The sequence below is a fragment of the Lampetra planeri genome, chromosome 64 (genome assembly GCF_965212315.1).
Source record: "Lampetra planeri chromosome 64, kcLamPlan1.2.h2, whole genome shotgun sequence".
Lineage (NCBI taxonomy): Eukaryota > Metazoa > Chordata > Hyperoartia > Petromyzontiformes > Petromyzontidae > Lampetra > Lampetra planeri.
Genome location: NC_136170.1, coordinates 3,480,478 through 3,501,475, shown reverse-complemented (window position 1 = coordinate 3,501,475; position 20,998 = coordinate 3,480,478). Strand labels below are relative to the sequence as shown.

The 20,998-nt window shown below is 54.8% G+C and overlaps 1 protein-coding gene across 1 annotated transcript; it reads right to left on the bottom strand.

Annotated features, from left to right (window-relative positions):
* Positions 1-434: 434 nt before the first annotated feature.
* RLIG1 (RNA 5'-phosphate and 3'-OH ligase 1) lies at positions 435-20,576 on the bottom strand. The gene is made up of 8 exons (XM_078619709.1): positions 20,402-20,576; positions 9,837-9,988; positions 8,919-9,036; positions 7,260-7,352; positions 4,443-4,553; positions 3,527-3,868; positions 1,596-2,458; positions 435-620 (listed from the first exon to the last, which is right to left on the bottom strand). Exons 2-8 carry the CDS (start codon positions 9,927-9,929, stop codon positions 435-437), a joined length of 1,806 nt encoding a protein of 601 aa, XP_078475835.1. The 5' UTR covers positions 9,930-9,988; positions 20,402-20,576.
* Between the last annotated feature and the right edge of the window lie 422 nt (positions 20,577-20,998).

Genomic DNA, 20,998 nt, shown 5'->3' with positions numbered 1-20,998 from the left:
CGGTGTGGGGGAGGGAAGGACAACAAACGCAACAACAACAACAAACGCAACAACAAACACAACAAGCAGCAGCAGCAGCGACGACTCTTCAATTCCGGCGACTGAACTCCCTCGCCAAGTGCACGGCGCTCGCACGGAGAGGAGTCGTAGCAGCGCCCCCCCCCTCCACCTCCTCCTCCTCCCTCCCCCCCCCCTCCACCTCCACGTGTCAACGGGCGGCCCGCGGAAGAGCTACCTCCGAGATCTGGGCAGCTCTGTGGGTAGTTCTGTGGGTAGGTCTGTGGGCAGCAGGTGCCTCAGGCTGGGCAGCGTGACGCCGCTGTGCCGAGCAATCTCCCAGAACTGGCAGCGGTTCCCCTCCTCCCCCCTCACCCCCCCGCCGCCCCCCCTCCCCGCCACCACCACTGCCACCACCACCACCGCCACCGCCACCACTACCGCCACCCGCCACCACCATCATCGCCACCACCACCACCACTGCCGCCACCACCACCGCCACCACCACCACCACCGCCGCCGCTGGTCTCGGGGCGGCACGCCTGGACGTGGACGAGCACCGGGCGGGCGCAGAGGAGCGGCGACTCCAGCGGCCAGCGCAGGCCCAGGTGGTGCCGGTGGACCTGCACGAGACACGGGGACAGTGAGACACGGGGGAGACACGGGGACACGGAGACACAGCGGGAGTCGGACGCTCGGGCGGGGGGCGGCAATACAGCGACGACGCGGTGGAGACACGGCGACACGGAGACAGAGACACAGAGACCCAGAGACACAGACACACGGAGACACGGAGACACGGAGACAGGGAGACAACACAGCAACAAAGACGACACAGCGACAGAGTGACGACACAGAGACGGAGCTTGCTTGACGTGATGGCAGCAGAGGCGGTTGCGGGCTCGGGTTTGGCGCGATGTAGAAAAGATAAACCGCCCTCCTATGTCCGTGCGACGTCCATGCGACGTCCATGTGACGTCCATTACACGTCCATGTGACGCAGGTCGTGGGTTCGATCCCGACCCTGCTATATATTTTGGAGTTTGCGTGTCTTTCTCTCTCATCATCACCATCACGGTGGCTAGATGTTAACTACCTCACCAGGTACGCAGGAGATCGTGGGTTCGACCCTGACGATGCCTGCTGCTGCTGTATATTTGGAGTTTACGTGTTTCTCTCTCCGTGGTCGCGTGGATTTTTCTCCGGGTCCTCCACAACTTCCCCCACACAATTCGAATCGACAATCGCCGACGCGTTTAGAGTACGTGGCTGCTGCTGCAGGTTTCCACACCATGTTGACGATGATCAGCGGCAACGTCATTTGAGATGTAACTCGTGATATCCAGGTCCCGTCTCACAGAGCCACGTAGCCCGGCAGGGCCTTACCTGCTAACAACATACAACTAGATTTTGATTTAAAGCTTTCGTGACTGCAGGGATTCATATTCTTGGTTCTTTCGGTAAAGTCACGTTTTATATTTTTATTATTTCCCTTCTACGTGACTTTACCGAAAGAACCAAGAATATGACATAAAACTCGTTTGTAGCTTGTAGGTGAGGATGTGCCAGTGAACGTCCACTAACGCTCAGCCGCTCACCTTGAAGAGTCGGCCGTCTGGAGTGATCCACACGACGCCCTCCACCGCTCCGTCGGGGGCCGCTCCATTTGGGGCCTCTCCATCTGGGGCCACTCCGTCGGGGGCCGCTCCATTTGGGGCCTCCCAATTTGGGGCCTCTCCGTTTGGGGCCGCTCCATTTGGGGCCACTACATTTGGGGCCACTACATTTGGGGCCACTACATTTGGGGCCACTACATTTGGGGCCTCTCCATTTGAGGCCACTACATCTGGGGTCTCTACATTTGGGGCCTCTCCATTTGGGGCTGCTACATTTGGGGCCGCTCCGTTTGGGGCCGCTCCGTTTGGGGCTGCTACATTTGGGGCCGCTCCGTTTGGGGCCGCTCCGTTTGGGGCCGCTACATTTGGGGCCTCTCCATCTGGGGCCGCTCCATCTGGGGCCGCTACATTTGGGGCCGCTCCATCTGGAGCCGCTCCATCTGGGGCCGCTCCATCTGGGGCCGCTCCATCTGGGGCCGCTCCATCTGGGGCCGCTCCATCTGGGGCCGCTCCATCTGGGGCCGCTCCATCTGGGGCCGCTACATTTGGGGCCGCTCCATCTGGAGCCGCTCCATCTGGGGCCGCTCCATCTGGGGCCGCTCCATCTGGGGCCGCTCCATTTGGGGCCGCTCCATCTGGGGCCGCTCCATCTGGGGCCGCTCCATCTGGGGCCGCTCCATCTGGGGCCGCTCCATCTGGGGCCGCTCCATCTGGGGCCGCTCCGTCCGTGGCCCCGCCGAGCCAGCGTGCGACGTCCGCCAGCGTCACGGCGGGTGGTGGCCGCCTCAGCGGCAGGCCGCCGTGCGGCACCAGCAGGTGCAGGGGGTGCCGGGAGCTGCCCAGACCTGCGGGGGGGGGGGGGGGGTGAAACGTCGGACGTCGTGATGACACGACGCTACGGCGGCGGGGTATCCTGCACAAAGACAAAGATCCCCCCTGGTGTAGCCTCAACGGACTGTTGGGGCAAGTGCCGTTAGCGAGTAGCCGCAGCAATGAAGGCCGGCGCTGTGGCACACGAGGGGGTGGGTGGCCAGCACCACGCCCGGCCGCCTTTGTCTCCCCAGTGGCGATGTTTACTACTACACACCGCACTAAGTACTAATTTGGGGTTCAGTCGACCTAGGGGAGGCCCAGGACCGGTTCAGAAATTCGTCACCGGTGTTGTTGGCCGTGAGCGGGAATCAAACTTGGGTCGCTGGGTTCAAAGTGCAGCGTGGCGCTAACCGCTGCACCACCACTCCCCACACCATCACCACCATCACCACGATGATGATCACCATCACCACCATCACCACCATCACCACCACCATCACCGCGACGATCATCACCACCACCACCATAACCACCACTATTACCACCACCATCACCACCACGACCACCACTATCAGCACTATTATCACTACCAACACCACCACCACTATCACCACGACGATCATCACCACAACCACCACTATTACCACCATCACCACAACCACCACTATTACAACCACGACGATCACCACCATCACCACCACGACCACTATTACAACCACGACGATCACCACCATCACCACCACGATCACTATTACAACCACGACGATCACCACCATCACCACCACGATCAACACCATCATCACCTCCACCACCACCACCACCATCACCTCCACCACCATCACCTCCACCACCACCACCATCACCACCACCACCACCATCATCACCACCACCACCATCACCACCACCATCACCACCACCACCACCACCATCACCATCACCACCATCACCATCACCACCATCACCATCACCTCCACCACCACCACCACTACCATCACCACCACCATCACCACCACCATCACCACCACCACCATCACCACCACCACTACCACCATCACCACTACCATCACCACCACCACCACCACCGTCAGAGTCTCTCTCACCATAGGGGTTGCCGTTGACGTGCGTGCCGATGAGCTCCAGCGATTGGCCGGCGAGCTCGGAGAGGGGCAGCGCCGCGAGGACCAGCTGCTCCTCATTGGCCGACTGCTGCTGCTCCTGATTGGCCGACTGCTGCTGCTCCTGATTGGCTGACTGCTGCTGCTGCCGCTGCTCCTGATTGGCCGACTCCTGCTGCTGCTGCTGCTGCTCCTGATTGGCCGACGGCTGCTGCTGCTGCCGGCGAGGCGGCGCTCCGTGCAGCACGAGGGCGCGTTGGCACCGCTGGCAGAGCGCCGCGTTGTGCCAGCGGTGCTGGGAGCTCGTCACGTCCACCGGCACCCACCCTGCAGGACGGCACAGGGGTGGGGGGAGGGGGGGTCACGTGCCAGGACAGACGACCCCCGCACCTACGACCACTCAACAAAGGCGACCCCCCCCCCCAACCTCAGCCCTCACCCTCACCCAGCCCACACCCAGCCCTCACCCAGCCCACACCCTCACCCAGCCCACACCCTCACCCAGCCCACACCCAGCCCTCACCCTCATCCAGCCCTCACTCTCACCCAGCCCTCACCCAGCCCACACCCTCACCCAGCCCTCACTCTCACCCAGCCCACACCCTCACCCAGCCCACACCCTCACCCAGCCCCAACCCAGCCCTCACCCTCCCCCAACCCACACCCAGCCCTCACTCTCACCCAGCCCACACCCTCACCCAGCCCCAACCCAGCCCTCACCCTCACCCAGTCCAACCCTCCCCCAGCCCACACCCAGCCCTCACTCTCACCCAGCCCACACCCTCACCCAGCCCCAACCCAGCCCTCACCCAGCCCAACCCTCCCCCAGCCCACACCCAGCCCTCACCTTCACCCAGCCCTCACCCAGCCCTACCCAGCCCACACCCTCACCCAGCCCTACCCAGCAGGTGCCCGTTCCCGTTGGGTGTTGCTGTCCCCTGCGAGTCGGTGGCGCCCGGCACCCACGAGTCGGGCACCGCCCGCAGGTCTCGCTCCACGCACCAGCGGAATGCTGCCAGCGGGGGGGGGGGGGGGGGCAAGGAGGAAGCACGGGGGGAGCGTGAGGAAGCAGTGGGGGAGCAATCAGGAAGCAGTGGTGGAGCAATCGAGAAGCATGGGGGAAGCACGGGGGGAGCCGTGAGGAAGCGTGGGGGAAGCGTGGAAAGTGAGCAGGGAGTGGGAAGCAAGGGGAGATAACATTACATAAGAAACGTGCTTTTTTATATATCGAAATAAAAGCTTTTAAAAATAACCATTTATCTACACGTACTTCATTAGTTTATCTATATATATGTAATGCGGGCGTAAACGGCTTCGCGGATATGACGTCATGGGGGGGAGGAGTTAGGTCACGTGGGAGAGAGGGGTGAGGTCTTCAGGGAGTGATACCGGAAGAGACGAGAGAGTGTGGGAGATGGAGTTACAGTGAGGCCACGCAGGGCGGAGGTTGAGGAGTGGCGAGATCGCCACACACGCGGAGTAAGACTCGGCACCGTCGGCCAGCGGTGACCGCGCAAGGGGGAACGCGGAGCAGCGGTGGAGCTGCAGTGAGGGCAGCCGGGGGACTGCACAGGGGATCTGCAGCGGAGCTGCAGGAGCGGGGAGGCTACGGGAGCGAAGGCAGCTGTGGAGTTGCCAAGCGGAGGGGCTCTGAGCGAGGGCCCTGTGGGAGAGTGTAAGAACCCAAATAATGGACAACGAAGACAGACCCAGTGATCGAGTCCTTTATTACATATATAAAAGGGAAATTTGTGAATATGTGTGTGTCTGTTCAAGACTGTACACCATGCACAAAGTATAAAAATAGAATTTTGTATTTTGGGGGGGGGGGGGGCGCAATAATGGATCTATTTTGCACGGCAAGTGAGCGGTGACGTCACGCAGTGTCTGATGACGTCACGCGGTGAGTCTGATGACGTCACGCAGTGTCTGATGACGTCACGCGGTGCGCCTGGTGACGTCACGCAGCGTCTGATGACGTCACGTGGTGCGTCTGGTGACATCACGCAGTGTCTGATGACGTCACGCGGTGAGTCTGCTGACGTCACGCGGTGCGTCTGGTGACGTCACGCGGTGAGTCTGGTGACGTCACTCGGTGTGTCTGATGACGTCACGCGGTGAGTCTGCTGACGTCACGCGGTGAGTCTGGTGACGTCACGCGGTGAGTCTGCTGACGTCACGCATCCCCCCCCCACCCTCCGCACAGGCCGTGTGTCAATCCAAGGCGAGACTCCAAGTCCCGGGCGAGGCCGCTGTAGTGTGGAGTGAGTCTGACGCGAGTGAATGGGACTGCGAGTCTGAGACTGTAAGTCTGAGACTGTGAGTCTGGGACTGTGAGTCTGAGTCTGAGACTGTGAGTCTGAGTCTGTGAGACTGTGAGACTGTGAGTCTGTGAGACTGAGTCTGAGACTGTGAGTCTGAGTCTGGGACTGAGTCTGAGTCTGTGAGTCTGAGTCTGTGAGTCTGAGACTGTGAGACTGTGAGTCTGTGAGTCTGAGTCTGAGACTGTGAGTCTGAGTCTGAGACTGTAAGTCTGGGACTGTGAGTCTGAGACTGTGAGTCTGAGTCTGGGACTGAGTCTGAGTCTGTGAGTCTGAGTCTGTGAGTCTGTGAGACTGTGAGTCTGTGAGTCTGTGAGACTGTGAGTCTGTGAGTCTGAGTCTGTGAGTCTGAGTCTGTGAGTCTGTGAGACTGTGAGTCTGTGAGACTGTGAGTCTGTGAGTCTGTGAGTCTGTGAGACTGTGAGTCTGTGAGACTGTGAGTCTGTGAGTCTGAGTCTGTGAGTCTGTGAGTCTGTGAGACTGTGAGTCTGTGAGTCTGTGAGACTGTGAGTCTGTGAGTCTGAGTCTGTGAGTCTGTGAGACTGTGAGTCTGTGAGTCTGAGTCTGTGAGTCTGTGAGACTGTGAGTCTGTGAGACTGTGAGTCTGTGAGTCTGTGAGACTGTGAGTCTGTGAGTCTGTGAGACTGTGAGTCTGAGTCTGTGAGTCTGTGAGACTGTGAGACTGTGAGACTGTGAGTCTGTGAGTCTGAGTATGTGAGTCTGTGAGACTGTGAGTCTGTGAGTCTGTGAGACTGTGAGTCTGTGAGTCTGAGTCTGTGAGTCTGTGAGACTGTGAGTCTGTGAGTCTGTGAGACTGTGAGTCTGTGAGACTGTGAGTCTGAGTCTGTGAGTCTGTGAGACTGTGAGTCTGTGAGTCTGTGAGACTGTGAGTCTGTGAGTCTGAGTCTGTGAGTCTGTGAGACTGTGAGTCTGTGAGTCTGAGTCTGTGAGTCTGTGAGACTGTGAGTCTGTGAGACTGTGAGACTGTGAGTCTGTGAGTCTGAGTCTGTGAGTCTGTGAGACTGTGAGTCTGTGAGTCTGTGAGACTGTGAGTCTGTGAGTCTGAGTATGTGAGTCTGTGAGACTGTGAGTCTGAGTCTGTGAGTCTGTGAGACTGTGAGTCTGTGAGTCTGTGAGTCTGAGTCTGTGAGTCTGTGAGACTGTGAGACTGTGAGTCTGAGTCTGTGAGTCTGTGAGACTGTGAGTCTGTGAGTCTGTGAGACTGTGAGTCTGTGAGTCTGAGTCTGTGAGTCTGTGAGACTGTGAGTCTGTGAGTCTGTGAGTCTGTGAGTCTGAGTCTGTGAGTCTGTGAGTCTGAGTCTGTGAGTCTGTGAGTCTGTGAGTCTGTGAGACTGTGAGTCTGTGAGTCTGAGTCTGACACTGACACTGACTCTGACCCGCCTCCTTCTTGGCCGCTCGGTGGGCAGCGAAGCGCCGGGCGGCTCCGCGGTTGGGCTTCCTGTCCAGCCGGGCCCACAGGCACGCCAGCCCTGCCACACAGACACAGACAAAGGTCCCCCGTGTAGCCTCGGCACACTGTGGGGTAAGTGGCGAGCCCACAGGCACGCCAGCCCTGCCACACACACACAGACACACACAGACAAAGGTCCCCCGTGTAGCCTCGGCACACTGTGGGGCAAGTGGTGAGCCCACAGGCACGCCAGCCCTGCCACACACACACACAGACACAGACAAAGGTCACCCGTGTAGCCTCGGCACACGGTGGGGCAAGTGGTGAGCCCACAGGCACGCCAGCCCTGCCACGCACACACACACAGACAAAGGTCCCCCGTGTAGCCTCGGCACACTGTGGGGGCAAGTGCTAATTAGCGAGCGCCGCTAAAACGTCCCCATGCTTGCAGCGTGTGGACACCATCCTGGGGCCACGTGACGTGGGGGGGGCACTGTGAGCTCCGACTCTGTGTCCTGTGCGGTGCTCGCTGAGCTGCGTTGGCTACCACTTGCCAAACGACTTCGTCGTGAGGTCGTCGCACTCAACACCACACACACACTGACACACACACACACTGACACACCCACACACTGACACACACACACTGACACACACACACCACACACACACTGACACACACTGACACACACACACTGACACAAACACACACTGACACAAACACACACTGACACACACACACACTGACACACACACACACTGACACACACACACACCACACACACACTGACACACACTGACACACACACACTGACACAAACACACACTGACACAAACACACACTGACACACACACACACACACTGACACACACACACTGACACACACACACTGACACACACTGACACACACACTGACACACACTGACACACACACACACACTGACACACACAGAGACACACACACACTGACACACACACTGACACACACACACTGACACACACACACTGACACACACACACTGACACACACACACACTGACACACACACACACTGACACACACACACACTGACACACACACAGACACACACACACAGACACACACACACTGACACACACACACTGACACACACACTGACACACACACACTGACACACACACACAGACACACACACTGACACACACACTGACACACACACACACTGACACACACACACTGACACACACACACACTGACACACACACACACAGACACACACACACTGACACACACACACACTGACACACACTGACACACAAACAGACACACACACACTGACACACACACGAAGTGGCTTGGCCACGAATGACGCACGCGACACCTCGCCGCTGATCTCGTCAGCAAAGAGCAGTGAACCCTCGTCACGCGCAACTCCTCCACTCGTCATCCTCACAGCAGCTGTAGCAGCGGCAGCAGCAGCAGCGGCAGCAGCTGTAGCAGGAGCGGCAGCAGCAGCAGCAACAGCGGCAGCAGCGGCAGCAGCAGCAGCGGCAGCAGCTGTAGCAGCAGCGGCAGCAGCAACAGCAGCAGCAGCAGCGGCAGCAGCTGCAGCAGCTGCAGCAGCAGCAGCGGCAGCAGCTGCAGCAGCATCGGCGCGTCCTTTACCTGCGCGCTGGTTCACGTAGCAGCACGTGCCGTCCACCTTCTCGGTGGCCACCGCGGCTGCCACCCCAGACCCGACGGCGTCCGGGTTCAACTCCTCAGTAGCCAAGACTTTAAACGGCTGAACGCACACACACGCACACATACGCACACACACGCACACACGCGCACACGCGCACACACGCGCACACACGCGCACACACACACGCACGCACACAAGCACACACGCACGCACGCACACACACGCACACACACACGCACACACACGCGCACACACACACGCGCACACACACACACGCACGCACACACGCACACACACGCGCACACACACACGCACACACGCACACACACACGCACGCACACACACGCACACACACACACACGCACACGCACACACGCGCACACACACACGCACGCACACACGCATACGCACACACGCGCACGCATACGCACAAACGCGCACACACACACACACGCACGCATACACACACACCCGCGCACACACACACGCACTCACACACGCACACACACACATACATACACACACGCACACACGCGCACACACGCACACACACGCGCACGCACACGCAACAAAACAAAAGATAAAAGTTCGCCCCACCCCGCCCCCCGAACCCGGCGACCCGAGTTTGATTCCCGCTCACGGCCAACATCAGCGACGATAATCTCAGCCGGTCCTGGGCCTCCCCTAGGGTGACTCAGCCTCAAATGAGTACCTGGTACGGCACGTAAAAATATCGCCACTGGGGAGACAAAGGCGGCTGGGGGTGGTGTTGGCCACCCACCCCCTCGTGTGCCGTTCTGCCCTTCATAGGTGCTCGCTAACAGCACTTTCCCCAACAGTCTGTTAAGGCTACACGGGGGATCTTTGTCTTTGTGTGCGTGTGGGAGCGTGCCGCTCGCCTGGTCGCGTCGCTTTGACGCGGGGCACGGAGACACGGAGACGGTGAAGACGCAGGGGATTTTCTGCTGAACGCAGACTCCAGGATGCAGCATTGTTGTTGTTGGTTGTTGGTTGTTGTTGTTGTTGTTTGTTGTTGTTGTTGTCGGGTTTCCTGAAGACGTGAAAAACGCACAAGTGGGAGGCGGGACACGACACTGCTTCAGCGCACTCGAGCAGAAGCTACTGATACTAAACGAGTTTTGTTCCAATAAATAAACGACGTCCGTCACAAAAAACTATCCGTCTCAAATGGCTCTCAGCTGGTTACATCAAACAACTTTGCAATACGGGGACTCCTCCACTTACGAACTTTCAGAGATACAAACCTGGTCCGTACGTCCAGTTGCGCGTTCGGACCGAGAGTCGTAAGTTAAACCGGCACGCAATAGATGGCGGTGGTGGCATCTACATCTGCAGAATGTGAAGAACCAGTGGCATCTACATCTGCAGAACATGAAGAACCAGTGGCATCTACATCTACAGAACGTGAGGAACCAGTGGCATCTACATCTACAGAACATGAAGAACCAGTGGCATCTACATCTGCAGAACATGAAGAACCAGTGGCATCTACATCTGCAGAATGTGAAGAACCAGTGGCATCTACATCTGCAGAACGTGAAGAACCAGTGACATCTACATCTACAGAACGTGAGGAACCAGTGGCATCTACATCTACAGAACATGAAGAACCAGTGGCATCTACATCTACAGAACGTGAGGAACCAGTGGCATCTACATCTGCAGAACGTGAAGAACCAGTGGCATCTACATCTGCAGAACGTGAAGAACCAGTGGCATCTACATCTGCAGAACGTGAAGAACCAGTGGCATCTACATCTACAGAACGTGAGGAACCAGTGGCATCTACATCTGCAGAACGTGAAGAACCAGTGACATCTACATCTACAGAACGTGAGGAACCAGTGGCATCTACATCTGCAGAACGTGAAGAACCAGTGGCATCTACATCTGCAGAACGTGAGGAACCAGTGGCATCTACATCTGCAGAACGTGAAGAATCAGTGGCATCTACATCTGCAGAACATGAAGAACCAGTGGCATCTACATCTGCAGAACGTGAAGAACCAGTGGCATCTACATCTGCAGAACGTGAAGAACCAGTGGCATCTACATCTGCAGAACGTGAAGAATCAGTGGCATCTACATCTGCAGAACGTGAAGAACCAGTGGCATATACATCTGCAGAACGTGAAGAACCAGTGGCATCTACATCTGCAGAACGTGAAGAACCAGTGGCATCTACATCTGCAGAACGTGAAGAACCAGTGGCATCTACATCTGCAGAACGTGAAGAACCAGTGGCATCTACATCTGCAGAACGTGAAGAACCAGTGGCATCTACGGTCACAATTGCCTAAACTGGAATGCACATTAGATCCGAATATTTATTAATGAGAGTTGCAGCAAGAGGAATCCGATGGGCTATGAAGCGCTTCATTCACAGGGGAGTTGGAACGCGAACAAAGCTACAGCGCACGATGCAAAAACACGATGGGAGTAGCCAAGTCGAGGAAGGGTAAACGCAGGTCACGAGAAATAAATAACGTGGGAGCACAAGTTGCAAAAGTAAATCAATTCCTGCCGATTGTTTCAACACTAAATGGAAGCTTTCGGGCAAGGCAGCAAAACAACAACAGTGCCAGACCACACCAAGACAACAACAACAACAACAGTCCCAGACCACACCAAGACAACAACAACAACAGTCCCAGACCACACCAAGACAACAACAACAGTCCCAGACCACACCAAGACAACAACAACAACAGTCCCAGACCACACCAAGACAACAACAACAACAGTCCCAGACCACACCAAGACAACAACAACAACAGTCCCAGACCACACCAAGACAACAACAACAACAGCTCCAGACCACACCAAGACAACAACAACAGCCCCAGACCACACCAAGACAACAACAACAACAGCTCCAGACCACACCAAGACAACAACAACAACAGCTCCAGACCACACCAAGACAACAACAACAACAGTCCCAGACCACACCAAGACAACAACAACAGCCCCAGACCACACCAAGACAACAACAACAACAGCTCCAGACCACACCAAGACAACAACAACAGCCCCAGACCACACCAAGACAACAACAACAACAGCTCCAGACCACACCAAGACAACAACAGCCCCAGACCACACCAAGACAACAACAACAACAGCCCCAGATCACAGCAAGACAACAACAACAACAGTCCCAGATCACAGCAAGACAACAACAGCCCCAGACCACACCAAGACAACAACAACAGCCCCAGACCACAACAAGACAACAACAACAACAGCTCCAGACCACAACAAGACAACAACAACAACAACAGTCCCAGATCACAGCAAGACAACAACAACAGCTCCAGACCACACCAAGACAACAACAACAACAGCCCCAGACCACAACAAGACAACAACAACAACAGCTCCAGACCACACCAAGACAACAACAACAACAGCCCCAGACCACAACAAGACAACAACAGCTCCAGACCACAACAAGACAACAACAACAACAACAACAGCCCCAGACCACAACAAGACAACAACAACAACAGCTCCAGACCGCACCAAGACAACAACAACAACAGCTCCAGACCACACCAAGACAACAACAACAGCCCCAGACCACACCAAGACAACAACAACAACAGCTCCAGACCACACCAAGACAACAACAACAACAGCTCCAGACCACACCAAGACAACAACAACAACAGTCCCAGACCACACCAAGACAACAACAACAGCCCCAGACCACACCAAGACAACAACAACAACAGTCCCAGACCACACCAAGACAACAACAACAACAGTCCCAGACCACACCAAGACAACAACAACAACAGTCCCAGACCACACCAAGACAACAACAACAACAGCTCCAGACCACACCAAGACAACAACAACAGCCCCAGACCACACCAAGACAACAACAACAGCTCCAGACCACACCAAGACAACAACAACAACAGCTCCAGACCACACCAAGACAACAACAACAACAGTCCCAGACCACACCAAGACAACAACAACAGCCCCAGACCACACCAAGACAACAACAACAACAGCTCCAGACCACACCAAGACAACAACAACAGCCCCAGACCACACCAAGACAACAACAACAACAGCTCCAGACCACACCAAGACAACAACAGCCCCAGACCACACCAAGACAACAACAACAACAGCCCCAGATCACAGCAAGACAACAACAACAACAACAGTCCCAGATCACAGCAAGACAACAACAGCCCCAGACCACACCAAGACAACAACAACAACAGCCCCAGACCACAACAAGACAACAACAACAACAGCTCCAGACCACAACAAGACAACAACAACAACAACAACAGTCCCAGATCACAGCAAGACAACAACAACAGCTCCAGACCACACCAAGACAACAACAACAACAGCCCCAGACCACAACAAGACAACAACAACAACAGCTCCAGACCACACCAAGACAACAACAACAACAGCCCCAGACCACAACAAGACAACAACAGCTCCAGACCACAACAAGACAACAACAACAACAACAGCCCCAGACCACAACAAGACAACAACAACAACAGCTCCAGACCACACCAAGACAACAACAACAACAGCCCCAGACCACACCAAGACAACAACAACAACAGCTCCAGACCACACCAAGACAACAACAACAACAGCTCCAGACCACAACAAGACAACAACAACAACAGCTCCAGACCACACCAAGACAACAACAACAACAGCTCCAGACCACAGCAAGACAACAACAACAACAGCTCCAGACCACAGCAAGACAACAACAACAGTCCCAGATCACAGCAAGACAACAACAACAGCCCCAGACCACAACAAGACAACAACAACAGCTCCAGACCACAACAAGACAACAACAACAACAACAGTCCCAGATCACAGCAAGACAACAACAACAGCTCCAGACCACACCAAGACAACAACAACAACCACAGACCACAACAAGACAACAACAACAACAGTCCCAGATCACAGCAAGACAACAACAACAGTCCCAGACCACACCAAGACAACAACAACAGTCCCAGACCACACCAAGACAACAACAACAACAACAGCCCCAGACCACAAGACAACAACAACCACAGACCACAACAAGACAACAACAACAACAGCCCCACTCAACAACAACAACATCGCATACAAAGTGAGAATTGAACTCTCCACGATAAAGGCGCAGAGCTGCAACTGCCCTGGCTCGAGCCACTGCTGTGGCGGAAGGCGGCGGGGCTCCCCTCGAGCCGGGAGGGGACTTGGTCTACTCTTCCACACGCTGTGGAGCAGAACCTGCTGCCTCCACTGGTTCAGCATCATCATCATCATCACCGGTTTATATGAAGATTAAACTAAAAAAATGTTTAAATAAAAATGTGGGTCGGATGCAAAAAAAACTTTGAGCAACTTACGAAATGTGTCTACAATTGAAGGTTAAGCAGCGAGTTGCGTTTGTATCACGACTTGTATATTACATAGATGTTAACCCCTTATCTGTAGCACACTCACCACCACTACACTCACCACTAGTACACTCACCACTACACTCATCACTAGTACACTCACCACTACACTCATCACTAGTACACTCACCACTACTACACTCACCACCACTACACTCACCACTACTACACTCATCACTACACACACCACTACACTCACCACTACTACACTCACCACCACTACACTCACCACCACTACACTCACCACTAGTACACTCATCACTACACACACCACTACACTCACCACTACTACACTCACCACCACTACACTCACCACTAGTACACTCACCACCACTACACTCACCACCACACTCACCACTACACTCACCACTACTACACTCACCACCACTACACTCACCACCACTACACTCACCACCACTACACTCACCACTACTACACTCACCACTAGTACACTCATCACTATACACACCACTACACTCACCACTAGTACACTCACCACCACTACACTCACCACTACTACACTCACCACTAGTACACTCATCACTACACACACCACTACACTCACCACTAGTACACTCACCACTAGTACACTCACCACTACTACACTCACCACCACTACACTCACCACTACACTCACCACTAGTACACTCACCACTACACTCACCACTACATGTTAACCCCTTATCTGTAGCACACTCACCACTACACTCACCACTAGTACACTCACCACCACACTCACCACCACTACACTCACCACTAGTACACTCACCACCACTACACTCACCACTAGTACACTCACCACTACACTCACCACCACACTCGCCACTAGTACACTCACCACTAGTACACTCACCACTACTACACTCACCACTACACTCACCACTACACTCACCACTACACTCACCACTACACTCACCACTACACTCACCACTAGTACACTCACCACCAGTACACTCACCACTAGTACACTCACCACCACTACACTCACCACTAGTACACTCACCACTACACTCACCACTAGTACACTTACCACCACCACACTCACCACCACACTCACCACCACACTCACCACTAGTACACTCACCACCACACTCACCACCACACTCACCACCACACTCACCACCACACTCACCACTACACTCACCACCACATACCTGTCAACCCCTGATCAGTGCCAGACCAAGTCAGACTTTAACTACACTAGTACACTCACCACCACACTCACCACTACTACACTCACCACCACACTCACCACCACACTCACCACCACACTCACCACCACACTCACCTGTCAACCGCTGATCAGTGCCAGACCAAGTCAGACTTTAACTACACTAGTGTAGTAGGTTCAAATTAGGTGCACACACACGCAACTTGGAGGCAACACTATTTATTAAACGGTAAATAATATAACACTCTACATGAGGTGGTGACCACCTTCCTCAACTCACTAACACTCTGGAACACGACACAGACTGGACCAGGCAGGCAACGGCCTGCCTGGCCCAGGACGACGACTCGGGACTTGACGACCGAAGATGTCTTCACCTTGGAGTACAGTACAACAGCAGCCCCGCTCTGCGTTCACACCACGCTTATATTTGGTTTCGCGTGGCTGGCTCCGCCCCGGCGTGGCTGGCTCTCTTCAGGCCACGCCTCCCTTCCCAGGACACGCCTCACTTCCCCCACCTCTGGGAGGGTCCGGATCCCTCCACCACGCGACCCCCCAGGCACCCCCTTGGGGCCCCCAGCCTTCGTACGGGCCGACACAGTAGTGACCTTTCTCTGTCACTACATCACCCCCTCCTGTATAAACACACAGCCGTCCCCGGCTGTAACACAACTGTGAAACATCGAAAAGGTGTGCCTCCGAACCAACAACATCAATAAATGACCGGCGACCGATAAGAAATACAATCTCGTAATATATACAGAATCGACGAGGGTAAAAGGGAACCGCATAGAAAACGGGGAATTAACAACAATTATACATGAAAACTGGCTAACCCACTTACGCTCCAGCACAGCTCCCCCCACCCGTTAGAATCACGCATGCAATGACAGTCACCCATTAGCACCCCCCCCGCCTTTCCGACGTGGCGTCACAACCAGTAGCACGCGTCGGCCATATCGGGGGGGGAATTTCCATGTTACCACCCCACCGCCTTTCCGACGCGGCGTCACAACCAGCAGCACGCGTCGGCCATATCGGTGGGATTTTAACCCAGTCTCTCTCCAAGACTCGCATCGCAGCATATAGCTGTACCGACCAAGCCGAGACGACCCATCGTTCACTCACTGCACAACATGCACCATAACAACTGAGGGATACAGTCTCAACGTAACAGGACAACTCCACCTGAACCTTACGAATCTCCAGCCCACTGTTTCAACGCACCTCGGAGTGTCTCACTCTCCGGGCCGTCAGGTCAAGCCATCAGACACAGCATGATGGGACCACACTCTCTGAGCCATGTGAGCGCACAGCCCACTTGGCTAGACAAGCCACGGAGTGTCTCGATCTCCGGGCTGTCAGGTCAAGCTGTCAGACAGCATGACGGGACCACACTCTCTGAGCCATGTGAGCGCATAGCCCACTAGGCTAGACAAGCCACGGAGTGTCTCGATCTCCGGGCTGTCAGGTCAAGCTGTCAGACAGCATGACGGGACCACACTCTCTGAGCCATGTGAGCGCACAGCCCACTAGGCTAGACAAGCCACGGAGTGTTTCAATCTCCGGGCTGTCAGGTGAAGCCGTCAGCCATTGCATGACGGGACCACAACGTTCATGTTAGACACGCAACACTCACTGGGCCATCCTGGTCAGGACCTGCGCCCCAAGATAGGTGATAGCCAGCAGCACAATTCCAAATCCCTGGCCGCATGTCACCATCACAATTTAACACCATCACAACACATACAATTTGAATTATGATCCCCCACAGAACTGATCCAATGCCGAACAGGTACGCACAATTTGTGACGATCCCGAATATTCAATGGTCACAACAATACACCTCACATCCCGTATCCGTACACATCTCCGAGACTCGCATTGCAGCGTGCAGCTGTACCAACCGAGTGGAGAGAGCAACGCAGTTTGACGGCAATTAACGGAAACGGACCCCCGATCCATGTAGAACACAAGGAGCATTCTCGCACAAAAGACATCATCTGTGCAACAACGGACAGGAACCAACCAGTGAGTTTGAAACGAATCGAACCTGTCATTTCAAAATCTCCTTCAACATTAACCATGGGACTCAGGGCATTCGAATTTTGAGAGCAAAAAAACTATACACAAACCCCAAGAATCGCCAAATTGATTAATACAGTATATGCAGTATATGAAATTCGTACAGTGAATCATTTGGCGCAATGCTCCATCCAGTCCCCACATGGCAACACACACAATCAATACTCCAGACAATCCGTACATAGTAAATAATGACAAGCAAGTACCCAACATTCCATACACTGTTAACAATTCCAAGCAAAGCTCCATACGGTCTGTACCTTGGCAACAATGACGATCAAAGTTTCTTACAGTTACACGTGGCAATCACGAGCGAAACTCCATACAGTATACACAATAACAACGGCGATTTCGCAACAAAACGATGTAACAACACGAGTCATTAACACTGCAACATACAGGATATCAACGGAGCTCGGGACACCAACACGAATTAATCATTAACTACACCCAGAAGATACCGATCTCGACGCCGTATTTAACAACAACACTTGTTACAAGCAGAAACCCGCATGGTCGCCGCGTCACTTTATCACGCACACAACCGGACGAACACGCTCCGCAAACCAGCGAGTTAAAAAAAAAACACACGCGATCGCAACCCGGCGCACGTAAGATGGGTGAAGATTATTATTATTTTTCTTGGGGCCGGGTGCTTGTCATGTCACGACTCGCCTGGCAAACTGTGAATAGCGGAGGGCGGCAAGGTGGAGCACTGGAACGGCCCGAAGAATCTTTCATGGTGAACACGGCCTGCTCTTGCGAACCCATCCACCTCTCGCGCTCGAGCAGAAGGCTGGAACTCCCCCTCTGCAGGCGTTGATGTCGGCGGGAGCGGCATTTCGGCAGCAGGAGCGGCGTTTTGGCGGGAACCGCGCCCCGACCAGCCCTCGAGTTGGCGGGAACCGCGCCCCGACCAGCCCTCGAGTTGGCGGGAACCGCGCCCCGACCAGCCCTCGAGTTGGCGGGAACCGCGCCCCGACCAGCCCTCGAGTTGGCGGGAACCGCGCCCCGACCAGCCCTCGAGTTGGCGGGAGCGGCGTTTTGGCGGGAACCGCGCCCCGACCAGCCCTCGAGTTGGCGGGAGCGGCGTTTTGGCGGGAACCGCGCCACGATCAGCCACCGAGTTGGCGGCCCCACCGCGTGGCCCGCATGCCTGGGCCTCCCCCCGCCAGCCCCCGCAGAGACGACGGTGTCCTCTCCCCGCGGCTCCATCGCTCCGTTCCCGATGGCGGCGAAGCAGCGGTGCGATGACAGTCCCGCCGCTCCGCGTGCAGCGCCATCTCTCTCCCTCTGTCACCGGGGCTGCCATCCCCGGGGCTGTCCGAAGGATGGTCGTCACACCATCCCCGTCGTACGAAGGCGTCCAGATGAGTTTTGTCTTTGTTTTTCGTGTGCCCATTTTACTTCCCTAGGATAACACCTAGCAATATTTATATTTCCACAACTTCTGACGCCAAATGTAGTAGGTTCAAATTAGGTGCACACACACGCAACTTGGAGGCAACACTATTTATTAAACGGTAAATAATATAACACTCTACATGAGGTGGTGACCACCTTCCTCAACTCACTAACACTCTGGAACACGACACAGACTGGACCAGGCAGGCAACGGCCTGCCTGGCCCAGGACGACGACTCGGGACTTGACGACCGAAGATGTCTTCACCTTGGAGTACAGTACAACAGCAGCCCCGCTCTGCGTTCACACCACGCTTATATTTGGTTTCGCGTGGCTGGCTCCGCCCCGGCGTGGCTGGCTCTCTTCAGGCCACGCCTCCCTTCCCAGGACACGCCTCACTTCCCCCACCTCTGGGAGGGTCCGGATCCCTCCACCACGCGACCCCCCAGGCACCCCCTTGGGGCCCCCAGCCTTCGTACGGGCCGACACAGTAGTGACCTTTCTCTGTCACTACACTAGTACACTCACCACCACACTCACCACCACACTCACCACCACACTCACCTGTCAACCCCTGATCAGTGCCAGACCAAGTCAGACTTTAACTACACTAGTACACTCACCACCACACTCACCACTACTACACTCACCACCACACTCACCACCACATTCACCACCACACTCACCTGTCAACCGCTGATCAGTGCCAGACCAAGTCAGACTTTAACTACACTAGTACACTCACCACCACACTCACCACCACACTCACCACCACACTCACCACCACACTCACCACCACACTCACCTGTCAACCCCTGATCAGTGCCAGACCAAGTCAGACTTTAACTACACTAGTACACTCACCACCACACTCACCACTACTACACTCACCACCACACTCACCACCACACTCACCACCACACTCACCACCACACTCACCTGTCAACCGCTGATCAGTGCCAGACCAAGTCAGACTTTAACTACACTAGTACACTCACCACCACACTCACCACTACTACACTCACCACCACACTCACCACCACACTCACCACCACACTCACCACCACACTCACCTGTCAACCGCTGATCAGTGCCAGACCAAGTCAGACTTTAACTACACTAGTACACTCACCACTACTACACTCACCACCACACTCACCACCACACTCACCACCACACTCACCACCACATACCTGTCAACCCCTGATCAGTGCCAGACCAAGTCAGACTTTAACTACACTAGTACACTCACCACCACACTCACCACTAGTACACTCACCACTAGTACACTCACCACCACACTCACCACCACACTCACCACCACACTCACCTGTCAACCCCTGATCAGTGCCAGACCAGCTCAGACTTTAATCGCCGCCACCGATCTGACCAACATCTGCTCACACGTGGAGGCTGTAAGACACGTTGCTGCTGCTGCTGCTGGGAAGCAAGCTTCGGGTTTTTTTGGGGTGCATCTTCCGTCTTCCGGAAGACGGTCAACTGCACTGGGCGTGCCCCACACCCCTCCCACCGAGATACGGGTCGACATCTTCCAGAAGAGGAAGATGAAAGCTCTGCCCCCCGTTTTTTTTGGGGGGGGGGGAGGGCAGGAATCCCGTGTGGGTTGGCTCATCTTCCGGAAGAGGAAGAGTGGTAGATATCTTCCGGAAGATGAAGATAAAATATGTTTCCCAAAATATAAAACATATCTTTCGGAAGAAAGTAAAAAAACAGAAGATAAAATACATATTCCAGATTAAAGTTATATCTTCCAGAAAATAAAATACGTCTTCCAGAAGATCAAATAAGTATTCCGAATTAAAATTATATCTTCCCGAAGATAAAGTTATATCTTCCGGAAGATCAAATAAGTATTCCAGATTAAAATTATATCTTCCAGAAGATAAATTCCTCTTCCAGAAGAATT